This window comes from Neopelma chrysocephalum, unplaced genomic scaffold (assembly GCF_003984885.1).
Source record: "Neopelma chrysocephalum unplaced genomic scaffold, ASM398488v2 Primary Assembly neopelma1_43, whole genome shotgun sequence".
NCBI classification, from domain to species: Eukaryota; Metazoa; Chordata; class Aves; order Passeriformes; family Pipridae; genus Neopelma; species Neopelma chrysocephalum.
The window spans coordinates 1381848-1394192 of record NW_020897702.1 but is presented as its reverse complement, the minus strand read 5'-3'; the positions used below and the strand labels follow the sequence as shown (position 1 = coordinate 1394192).

General features: G+C 41.4%; 1 protein-coding gene across 4 annotated transcripts in view; it reads right to left on the bottom strand.

Annotated features, from left to right (window-relative positions):
- Positions 1-12086, bottom strand: part of DCLK1 (doublecortin like kinase 1) — a 241396-nt gene extending 229310 nt beyond the window's left edge. For 2 of the 4 annotated variants that reach the window (XM_027677739.1, XM_027677740.1), the window contains exons 1-2: positions 11647-12079; positions 8145-8533 (exon numbers count right to left, since the gene is read on the bottom strand). In XM_027677739.1, coding sequence (XP_027533540.1) covers positions 8145-8520 — 376 coding nt within the window. In that variant the 5' untranslated portion in view covers positions 8521-8533; positions 11647-12079. Of the gene's footprint in view, positions 1-8144; positions 8534-11646 lie in introns of all 4 variants that reach the window. The other 2 variants (XM_027677743.1, XM_027677738.1) reach the window with 2 other exon arrangements.
- Between the last annotated feature and the right edge of the window lie 259 nt (positions 12087-12345).

The following is a 12345-nucleotide window of genomic DNA, read 5'->3' as shown; positions in this document are numbered from 1 at the left end:
CAAGATACATAGATGGATAGATAGATAGATATGTATATAGTAACATCAGAACAGAAAGGCTTAGCTACAGTAATGAGTGATCAAACAGTACATATTCAGTTCTATCATGTCCCTTTCCAATAGTTCTAGTACTAGCTACTCAATTACTGCCAAGTCAGAATGCACCAATAACACCATATCCATAAAATTAACAAGCTTTAAAAAACATTAATAGTATTTTGTAGGGGGAAAAAAAAAGAAATCCTACTATGTTAAGACTGCACTCAATATGATAAATACCTTCCTATAAAATACTTCGCAGAAGTGTCTTCTATGAATTTTTAAACAAAACTTGTCTCCACTTGTGCTTGCTGTAAGACATGAAATCCACCAGAAACATCTTATTTTATTTTTGAGGGGGTTTTCATGTTCAGTCCTATCAGAGAAATTGTTCAGTTTAGTTGCATGAAGTTATTTATTTAAAAACAAGTCTTTATATTAAAACCGACTCTCAAAGGGCAGGTGCATAAATAAATGGCCATCCACAGTGTACTCAGAAGACTTACTGTAGTTTATTAAGAATGCTTTTGGTTCCCCTTCTTGGAAGGGCAGCATTCCATATTATTTTTAATATCAGCTATATTTAAAGGTCAGATGGATTCCTTGTAGAATTTAACTGCACATCAGCAGCTCTTCATTACGTAACTAATTTTGTGTAAATGATCATAAAAAAAGATCAATACAATTGAATATCAGCATTTTTGCCCTTTCTTCATTTCCAACAGTACTATATTACATCAATAAAAAATTTACATGAAGATATTATTTTCCCTTCAAGAGGTACATATTTAGTTACAGAACATCTTGGAGGTAGAGTATCCAAGGCCATTTAAGATGAAATATCTTTAGTAAGAGCTATTTTATATAGGTCAACAGAAATATAGACACTTCTCCCATAATGCTGTTATTTAAGACTGTTTTAAATGTTAGCCAGGGACTACAGTTCTCATGTGTGCCATGCTGGTCCTAAGGGTCAGGCCTGTAAGAATAAAAACCTATGGTGTTTGTATGCAGGGGAAATCTCAGAGAAAAAGACAAAAGGTCTTCACCTAGATTTTTGTCCTCTCTTCTGTTTCACTAGCACCTTCAGGAGAGAAGACTGCAAAGAAGTTTCACAAGGGGCATGACTTACAAGTCCAATAAATCCACTTTCTGCTTTAGTTATTGCTTCCTCATCATCAGCTTTGACTAACTGCATGGAAGAAAGTAACAATCTCCAGACACTAGATTCATAACAGAACACCTTGAAGAAGGATTCTTTGCAGATACTGGATTAAGCAAAAGGCACAGAAAATACAGCCACTTAAGTGTCTATTTGTTTGCAGCTCCCCAAGAGAGGGGAGTAAGTCTTTCACAGTGCTGCAACTAATGAAATTTTGACTCTTGATTACAGCATCAATAGCCATTAGAAAAAGAAAAGGGGAACATGCAGCTGTTTTAGGAGATCTGACATCTAGGAAAAAAAGGGATTACTAAATCTTGGAAGGTTTCCCTTTGCTGATAGCCTCTTAAAAGTGATAGTGCAAATGAAACACACACCCTTCAAAAAGATGCACAGCACTAGAGACATGCAACATTGAAGGATAGTTCTTATAGGTCATTACAGAATTTCAAGACATGCTTCATTTATTAAATATGTAATTTTTTAAAATATTATCTGTGTACAAAGTGGTTGCTAAGGAGACATTGAATCACTGTGTGTAAGTACTGGAGTGTTTCTGATGCAAGTGTTTCCCTCTTTGGCATATTGGTATTAGCAGTTAGTCTGTTTTCTTCAGTTTGCTGATATTCTCCCTGCAAGAGTGATCAAGGCATTGTCTCTTAAAATTATTGTATTGCTTTTCTGTGTTTAACGTGATTTGGCCTAAAATGGCTTCATGAGGAAACCGGTTGATCTTAGGCGAAAACCCAACAAGGAAGAGAGAAACAGTTTGAATCATACAAGCAGAGAGGGAACAACCAACCCACTCTTTGTGGAGGCTTCAGGACCTGACAATTTATTGAAAATAGTGTTGATTCCTTGGAGTTGAGTACACAGTAGGAAAGGGAAGTTAATCAACAGGCCCATCCAAGGTGGAGAAAATACAATACTTGCACACTTGGGTAGTGAGAATGTTCAGCAGTGATATATTGGGGTCTGTTTCCCCAATGGATACAGCAAGAAATATCTTAAGAGAATAGGGAAGGGACTAGCATCCCCAGCACTCCATGCCTAGGCACACCTGCCTTTCTTCACTTCTACCCTTTGGTTTTGTACATACAAAAGGCAGAATCTCCATCTCTCAGGAGAAAGGACGAAGAATTCTGACTATCCCTCACCACACAGAGCAGATTGCAAAAGGAAGATGACCTGAATCAAAGAAGTTACTGATAGTTGGTAGTTCCCAAATGTGCTAGTTAATAGAACAATAACCTACTTTAAGTACATTGCTGCTGCCTTGTCTTTCTGCAGGGTCTGAAAAAATGCAATAGTGTAAAAGAGATGGAGCATCTACAGGAAATAAATCTGACCTACAGATGTTCACCTAGCAATCAGATGCACCAGAAACTCTAAATCAGGTCTCCTGTGACATTTTAAAGGACTTCTTTTGCACAACATTCTTTTTTCTCAGCTCAGACTGAAAACTCTTTTTCCCTCATCAAAAGCCAAGTAAAAAAATAAAGACATACTTTGCCCTCAAATTTCTGCTCCAAGCAGGATAGGTACTGTACAAAAAAACCCTGGAAAGTACCTAGAATAAGAAACCCCATGGCCTTCCAAAAACTTGTTAGGGAAGACACAGTGTGAATCAACTAGCTAATGGATGTACAAAATAATCAAATAAACAGTGCCAGAATAACCCTCTACTATTTTATGCAACAGGATTATTCAGCTGTTTGTTTATTAAACAATATAAGGATTGCAGGCATTTCTGCCTCAGGATCCAGTCCAAGTTTCACTAACTTTGATAGCCCTGGATCAAGTCCATGGTAAATATCCAGTGTAAATTTAATCCTTCAAACAAATGTCCACATTTTACAGAGATTCAGCTCTACAAACATTTAAACAGATATTTTACTATTATTATTTTGATAGCACATTCCATATGCATATGAATCTTTCCAGCCCATCAATTCCCAGCTGCTGAGGTAGGCATGACTAAGAAGAAAGAGCATTAGCTGCAGAGGGCATAGAGACCACGTCAATTAATTCTTACAGTCTGGCCTGGCTGGGCTTCTCACCAACAACACTGGAGTGGTTGGTACAGTCAAGAAGGCAGCAGGAGCAGTGGCTAGGAGAGGGAAAAGCTGAGATAAAAGGAATGAGGTGACAGTAGGAGCAGCAAGACCCACACACAAAAAAAGTCAGGAACTCTGTTGCAGCCCACCCCTTTAGCAAGGAGACACTGCCTTTTGAACTCTCCACTGGCAGGCAGCTTCTCTGCTGCTCTGAACACAAACTGCCTGCCTCCATCACAAGAGCCTTCCTGCAGTCCTCACGTGACCCATCATCTCCTCTGCCCTGCAGCAAAGTTCACATCTCCCAAGAGTTATTAGCTAGTTACAGCTCCCACTGGATTTTAAAGCTGGTATATTCAGACTGCTACTTCAATGAGAATTGCAGCTCCAAGGTAATCCCTGAGAAATATTTCGTTTTCTTTTTCAGATTATTCCTTAAAACTATTTTTGCCATTATGCCTATACAAAACATGCACATACAGATACAAGTTTTTAGAATCGTTTGGGAGTGCACCCAATATTGACATGTGACAACATTGTTTCCCAGTACACTCTCAGCCTTGTGGTTTGGGTTTTTTGGTTTGTCTTTGACTGCCAGTTCTCTGCTGCAGGGTTCAACTTTGTGGTAGGTATTGTGGAAACCTAAACCAATCGATTCTGGTTCATAACCAAGACTCTGAGGTAATATTATAATAAAAAATAATGAGAAAGGGATGCAGGTCTGGCTATGTATTGATTCTGTGGTCTTTGTTCCACAAAGCAGCACCCCAGGAGTAAAAACTGTAAATACTCTGTTTCAGAGCTATTGTGCTCACTCCTTTGTACATTGTTCATTGGTAGTTCTGGGAGTAAGACTTATGAGTCTACTTCTGTCTTCAGTTTTAATGACACACTTTTAAAGAAGCAAAAGGCCTTTAGTCCTTTCCTGAGACTTTCTTTACAGCTAGAAAATTTAGCTTTTAAGAGCAACTTTATTGTTTCTACATGCTTTCGTTGCATGTCATACCTAGGGAATAAAGTCATGTCAACTGTGGAAACCATTCTTTAAAGGTAAGAGGGTCCTAACATCAGGTCTGACAAAAGAAGGTAACCTAAATCCATTGCATTATTTCCTTCATCTATGGTGACAGGAGAAGGGAAGTTACAGAGCATGTGAAACTTTTTACAACAGCACATAACCCTTGTTATCAAATTCCCACAAATCTCACATGCCCTAAAACTAAAAACCCCCACAACCAGGGAAGTAATTAGTTTCAAATAAAGAGAAAATGTGTCCATACAGCTCAAAATAACCTACAGTACACCAGCATACAGCCATGCCAGCTCTGAATTGTATGCAGAATGAAACTAAATATAACTGAAGCAAAACTGCTCCTTTACAATCTTTTTCCTTTGGGACTATCTTTCATATAGTTCTATGTATTTAGCTCTGGGATGAAAGACAGTGACTGCTGTCTCATTTCCCCCAGGAGCTAGTTGCTTCTCTGTCTTTATGTACCGCATGGGAAGGTAAAAATATAGTAACTTTGTCACAGGCATAAAGACAAAAAACCAACACCAAATTGAGGCTTTAGACATTTGCCTTTAAATGCAATCACTAAAATCAATGGTCCCACAATCACCTAAATTCACAACAGTCTCATTAAATTACTTAATGAATTCATACAGTAAGGGAATAGTCTCACCATGAAAAAAGCAATGCTTCATATTTCAATAGTTGGAGTACAAATGTCATCTGGAAAGAGGCAAAAATCAAGTGATTTTCCAGCTATTTAAACACAAAGCACAGCTTCAAGCTAATTACTGCTGTACAGACTAGCCAAACTAATAAATTTGTATAATAAAGAGTGGAAGGGGCTTACACAAAAACCATCACTGAGCTAATATTATATGAACCTGGAGTGCACTGTGAAGCTCTACAAGTGAAACTACAAAATAAGCTACCTGTAGTTTTATACAAATAAACAGAAATACCTTTTCAGATGACATGATGATGTAGCTCTCTACTTCCACACAAAGACTGACTTCTGTAAATCCCACAGTGTTAATGGCACAAGAAAGTAAGACTGTCCAACTTGAACTATACCAGGAAGGGAAGATGTGTTCATTGAAGAGGTAAGGAATAAAGTCCCACAGGACTAAAAGAAATACCAAAGCTCTTCTTTAAAATAAGTTCTTGCACTGTCACTCTTTTTGACTGACTGATTTATAACTGGTATTATTCTTCTCTAGGATCCCAAAATAAACCAGTCTTACAGGTTGCTGAATTTATTTCTGCATTCAATTCTTGCTTTTCAAAAGCTGTCTCTCACTGGCTGCAAAAAGACTGTGCAAATCACCACTAACATCAATGAAACTTGCTTCTAGATGAGCACACCAATCAAATAAGAAAATGCACAAACACTGCTTTTAAACAGATGTTGATTAATATTGGTCTTTCCACCCAGAAATTGATTTTCTCCACCAATTAAATACTGTCCTGACAAATATAGTTTTAAACTCTGCTCTGAAATTCATAACATTGAAACTTAAGACCAGTTTCCTTTCCATTTTACTAAACATCTGGTCCTAACCCCCAAACTTCTTACTTCCACGGACAATCCCACCCCTTAAATTTTCTTTTTGGAGCATCTTCATGTTGTCTCCTACTTTACTTTTCACACAAGGAAGATTGCCAAGAATATCTGCTTCTCAAAGCTTCTCCTTAAAAAGCTTTCCTCTGCTATGACATAAAAAGGAGACAACTCAATGGTGGCTGAACACCTGCTATGCAAAGATGTGCTCCTCTTTCAATAACCTTATTTGGCATTCCCTTTTCTTCTCTCCCCACATTAGCCTTCTTCTGATTACAGAAGGCTCTCATTACATCTTGATTCTGCAAGTTCTCTCTCCTGGTGCTAAAAATTGAAATCACAAAGAAATTACAATCTCTGCTACAACTCTAAATTGGTTGTCCAGTGGCTATATATTCATCCTTTACAAGTTTGCCCATGGCACACTAGAGCCAGGGGTAGAATGGAAGCAACAGGGAAAGAATTGTTCCACCTTTATTTTCTTTGAACACAGTCAAGCACCTGCACTTAAACTTTACAGATAAGAAACAACCTAATTTATGGCCATGTGATATTATGAAAGTTAATGCCTTCATACCTTGTACATTCTGATGTTTTATACTAGAAACCCACTACAAGCCAGAAGCACTTTACGTTGGAAAAGCTACTCTAGCTACTTTTAAAACTCGTGAAAAGTATTATTAATTTTCTAAGCCTAATATTTAAATTGATTCCCTATGAGGTTGTGAGCTATGCTGGCAACAGTACATGCCGTCGGCAGGGTCTCCCATGCCAGACAGGTCAAAACCGAAGGGTCAGATATAATATGTCCATGGGCAGAATGGGCTCACTAGCCCTCTGGCAACCATCCTAGGAGAAGGACAACTCTAATTCCCAAACACGGGCAGATGGAGCTCGCTTAGTCCCGTAAGGCCATCCATCTATGAGAAGGTCACCTACGTCCAGAGGACCTCGCTGCCACCGTCCAAGCTCACTCGGCCCTGGCAGATGAACCTTAGGATTAAAGGGTGGGTTCAGTTCCGCACATACTGTGTCTCACCTAAAAAATCCACTGCACAGGCTTGAAGGCTTTATCTCGTACTGGCCTTATTAGCCACCAGTGTGCTTGTAACAAATGTGGACAGAGCCTTTCTCAAATCTTCGTTCGCGAAGCCTAGCCATGATGATGATGATGATGATGATGATGATTTAAATTGATTAATGCTGACAGCTTCTTTTGTCAATAAAACTATCACTGAAGGAGTGATGAATTCAGTGTTAATGGGCAAATTAACAACTAGCATGTCTGACATTTGACTGTCACCAAGAACCACAGAATCACAGAATATGCCAAGTTGTATTATTGGGGTCCCTTACTTTATACTGCAGGTACATGAGACTTATTATCAAATAATGCAATGATCTCCACAACTACCTGAAAGGAGGTTGTAGCAAGGTGGGTGTTGATCCTCTTCTCCCAAGTTAATAAGCAGTAAGACAAGAGGAAATGGCCTCAAGTTGTGCCAGGGAAGGATGAGATTGGGTATTAGGAAAAATTTCTTCACAGAAAGGGTTGTCAAGCATTGGAAAAGTCTGCCCAGGAAAGTGGTTGAGCCACTATTCCTGTAGGTATTTAAGATGCGCAGATATGGCACTTAGTGGATATGGTTTAAGTGATGGACTTGGCAGTGCTGGGTTAGCAGTTGGACTCAATTATCTTAAAGGTCTTTTTCAACCTTAACAATTCTATGACCGGTTAAGAGGAGAAGTGAAATGCTACAGGGGAGAAAATTTTGAGATCTACCCCAGCTGAACAATGGCTACAATATTACTCCTTTAACAAGCTGCCAACATTTATGCCACTTCATGAGAGGCTAGTATTTTACTTAAGGCATATTTACTGGTAGGAAAGAGTTGGAGCTCTTCACAAGGTACAGAGAGACTTAAAAAAAAATAAAAATCCATCAGAACTGAAATTCACATAGGTTTCATTAGCACCACAGACCTTGTGAAGTTTAACAGACTAAACTCTCACTGGCATTTGAACTTGCATGTTTAAAATAAAGAAGGAACAGATACAATCTGTTGCATCTAGGACTACCAACACTAGGTTAAGAGACAGGAAAAGGTCAGACACATTCAACAAGAGGGAAATAAGTAGCAAGGCAATAATATTTCAAGGCATAATTTCAGGTATTCACAATTCTGCTCAGACCATTGAAGATCCTTCCTTTACCAATAAGAACAATACCATTACCTGTTTTTGAAAGACTTAACAGATTAAACAAACACTGACTCAAACTTAACTTTACACCTCCAAATCTTACTGCTGACCTTCTACTAGCTGGTCCAAGGAGGTAATCTTCTTGGAGCCATCAATTGTGTAGATTGTTCTCACTCCCTGGGGCAGATTCACATTGTCAGACAGAGTTCGGGTCAGATCAGCCAGGAGAGCTTCAAAGGATCTAAACCGGTCAGGGGAGATGGCATATACAATCCCTTTGAAATACCGGTCTCCATTACGATAGAAACGAACTTTCTTGGCTTTTTTCTCAGAACTCAGGGTCTGTAGAGTACGGGTTCGGTAAAAGCTGCAGTGGGCACTGTGAGTAGGGCTGGGTAGACCATTTACCCGGGACCCTCTGCCATATCTCTGTGCTTTATCACGCTCATCAAAATGCTCCAGCTCCATATCTCTCCCAAGGGACATCTTGAAGTTCAACCTAAGGGATGCATAAAAGAAGAGAAAAAGAAACTTAGACATTTTAAGGGAGCTCACTTTGAAATTATATTATATTACAGAAGACTGTACATTACAGAGGACTACTGTACATTACAGAGGACTACTTTCTAGGTTGAGAAGAATGTTTGAATAAAATCGTGCTATATTCACATGGTCATTTCACACATGCCATAAAACTAAGATTATAAATTAGACTTTTGTACACCATAGAAACATGACTCATCAAACCAAACTGCCAGTGATATGAAAACATTAGAAATGTTTATTCAAATTCAGTAACTCTGAAAATGAGATGACAAACTTGAGTTACTGGAAAAAAGGAACAAACGCATCAACTTTCTACTTTTTCTCATGTTATATTCAGGTGCTATTTGAGTCTAGTCTACCTCCTAGACAGCTTGCCCCCACTGAACTGTTTGTTCCAACTTCTATCTCCAGAGGTGTTGTTTCAGAAGGGCAGCCAGTCGCCAACAAATAAGCAATTAAGAACTTTTCAGAGGAACAGATCTTGCAGGTTGGCAATGAGAATCAGGACTATCACTTAGTGGGTCAATCCCACTGTTAAGTCCCTGCATATTCCAACCATTGGTTTCCTTACAGCCTAAGCTTTGTATTAAATTACTTCAGTTGTCCTCGTGCAAATGCTTTACACACTCTAAAACAACAGAAGGGCTCAATTGGCATGAAATTAAAGAAAAAAATATATTGGGGTAGAGAGGAAATCAGTATTTTTCAATGAGCAAGCTACTTTAGTGCTCTGTAAGACTTGCAAGATGTATTATTGACATCCTAAGTCTAATATGCAAATTGATTAAGGCTGATATCTTTTTTTTGCCATTACCAAAGGAGTGATAAAATCTGTATCATAGGGCAGATTAGCAATTGGCGTCTCCCATGCTTGATAGTGAGAAAAACCCATCAGCCCTGACCAAAACAATCCCAGTTGTTCAATACAGTTCACATAAATAGACATTCACATGTTCTGAAATGAAACCAAAGGGGAAAATACTTCTGTTCCTTTTTACAGCCAACACAAGACTAAATTCTACAAAGAGTATGTTAATCTTCACAAATGGAAGTAAAAAAATAAAATAAAAAAAATTATCAAAAAATCATTAGGTTCAAAACACTTTTATTTTAATTTAAGAGCCACCTAGATCTGCAGTTGTCTGCAGAACAGCAAAGCACAGTAAGTTTATTTATAGCACAGATACACAGACCTAATTTAGAAGTGGCCTCTCTGATTGATTTCCAATAAAAAGACAAAAAATGGCAAGCACTAGCTTTGTTTCAACCACTCATAATGATGTGACCATTAAGAAAAAAATTGTATTCAGACCAGTTGTAAAACAGTGGGAGGAAATACAGAAAAACTTACAGTTGCTCTTTGGCTTACAGAAGTTTGTATTAAACCAATGATTATACAACTGGACCCTCATGCTGCAAAGCTGTAGTGGATTCGCTCAGCAACTTCTCAGAGCAGCTCATGTGCTTGGCTAGCACAAGCACCTAAAGCTAACCATTGCAAATGCGGGGCCTTGGTGGAAATTATTTACCCTGCTTTGGTTACAGCTCACAACTTACTTTATTACACTGGCACAGGATCATATGCTTATGTGTATATGCAGGATTTATACCTGTAAATACTGTAAAGGCACGTAACATACACATGGTGCAGTATATGTTTGTGTTTTCTTATATATATAAGAAAAAAGACTAATCTGTGTTTCTCCCATACACCCCATTTAATTGAAATGAACAAGAATGTTTGCTGTGGCATTTTGTTGATGTTTCTTTATAGGTTAAATACAAAATATACCTTAGTGGCCACAGCTTAGAATCAAGATTATACCACCTCTGTTTCCATGTTCAAAAAATGATGTCACTTGTTTTAATTCATTTCCAATTACAATGAGAACCTGTTATTCAGATTTAAACAATTCCATAATGCACAATTCAGAAACTGTATCTCAAAAGCAATGATGCCTGTGCCAAGAAAAATGGATTTTTCCTTGGTCTGCTGCTTCATTTGCTCAAACCATCTCAAACACACACACACAAACACAAAACAAAACCAAAAAAAAAGAAGTTTAGGTGAAGATATACTTATACACTTTCTTAAGAGGCTTTCAGCTTTACCAATTTTGAATGAGAGAAGGAAGAAGTGCGAGTCACTGCCCTTTCTTCCGCACGCTTATGCTTTAATCAATAATGCCTGTAATTCCCAATTTCGCCCTTTAAAACAGAAATAGAGCTCCCCTTTAACACCACAGTCCTGCTATTTACAGAAAAGCGTGTTCAAACCACAAGGTCAGAGCAGACAAAGAAATCCTAAACAATTTGATCCGATCAGATGTTTCCGTTTGTCTGTGTATAAATATATAGCCGTATACAGGCAGATACGGAAAAACGAACGGACACACCCCTGGAAAACCACCATGCCCAACGCTTCACACCCTAACATCTGTTAAAGAATTATTTATAACACAGGTGTGGATGAGCATTTCCATGAAACAACCACACATGCCGATAAAAAAAAAAATACATCACGCAGCGATGTGACTGGGACCCAGCGCAGATCATACAGATACTAAGCAGCAGGACAACTACTAGTCACTGGGGGGGAGGGGGAACCGGGAAACGTGGATAAATGCGGCAGCGGGTTCACGAATAAAAAAGGGGCTTATAATGCTGGGGTATGGGAAACGTGTTTGAAATACCCCCAGCCTGCTGGAGGTGGCACCAAGCACTCCAGCCCCGCCGCGGGCTGTGCGCGGCGTGATCCGCGCGGTGACCGAGCCGGGAGCGCACCGCGCCCGCTCCCCGGGCTGCCGGGGCCATCCAGGGGCCATCCGGCCGGGATGCCGCAGGGAGGGGAGGCGGCAGCGGGTCCCCGCGCCCCCGCACACGCACCGGCACACGCGGGGCCGCCCGGGGCCAGCGCCGCGGCGTCGGCCGAGGCCGCCGCCCCACACAATGGGCACAGGTGCACACACTGCACTGCCCCGCACCGCCGGCCACCGCGCCTCGATGGCCCCGCACGCCGCAGCCCCCGCGCAGGAGAGAGAGGGTAGGGACGGCCCTGGCCCTTACCTGTTCTCCGCAGCCTGGCGGGCACCTCCTCGCTCAGACCTGCCGGCGGGGCGCGGAGGGAAGGCGGCGGCTCGGAATGGAAAGCGGCCAAGGAGCTCCCCCCTCCCCCCGGCGACCACCCGGCTGCAGGCGCAGTAGTTGCCGCAGAAAGCGGCTCCGCTGCCTTTGTTACGCCTCCCCTGGCTGTAGCGCGCTGCTGGGGAGCCCGGGCTGCAGCTGCTTCGCCTTTCTTCTGCTGCTGCCGGTTGCAGTGATTTGCATTAGCCCGGCCCTCATTGAAATGCGGCTCTTCACACCAGCCTCTCCCAGGCGCTCTCCAGAGGGCGGCGCCGCCGCCGCTGTCTCCCCCTTTCTGTCTCCCTCCCGTTGCGGCCCCGATCTTCCATCGGCGCTGGAGCTGCTCCGGGCAGCGCGCCCTGCCCGCAGAGCGGGGGTGCCGGGGCAGCCCTGCCGGGACCAGCAGACTCTCCCGGGGCGGAATTTCTGGTCGCAATGCGGGTAGCCGCCGCCCCCCCGGCGCCTCCCTCCGCCCCGGGGAGCCCCGGCCAGCGAGACGTGCCCGATCGGAAGATGCCTGTGCCCGAGGCAGGGCCATGCCTGGCGGGGCCAGCTGGCCCGGCGTCCAAAAAACGCCTTGAGAAGTGATTTTACCAAATGTGTGAGTTGGCATTTCCATGAAGCTCGCCTGGTCACGAAGGA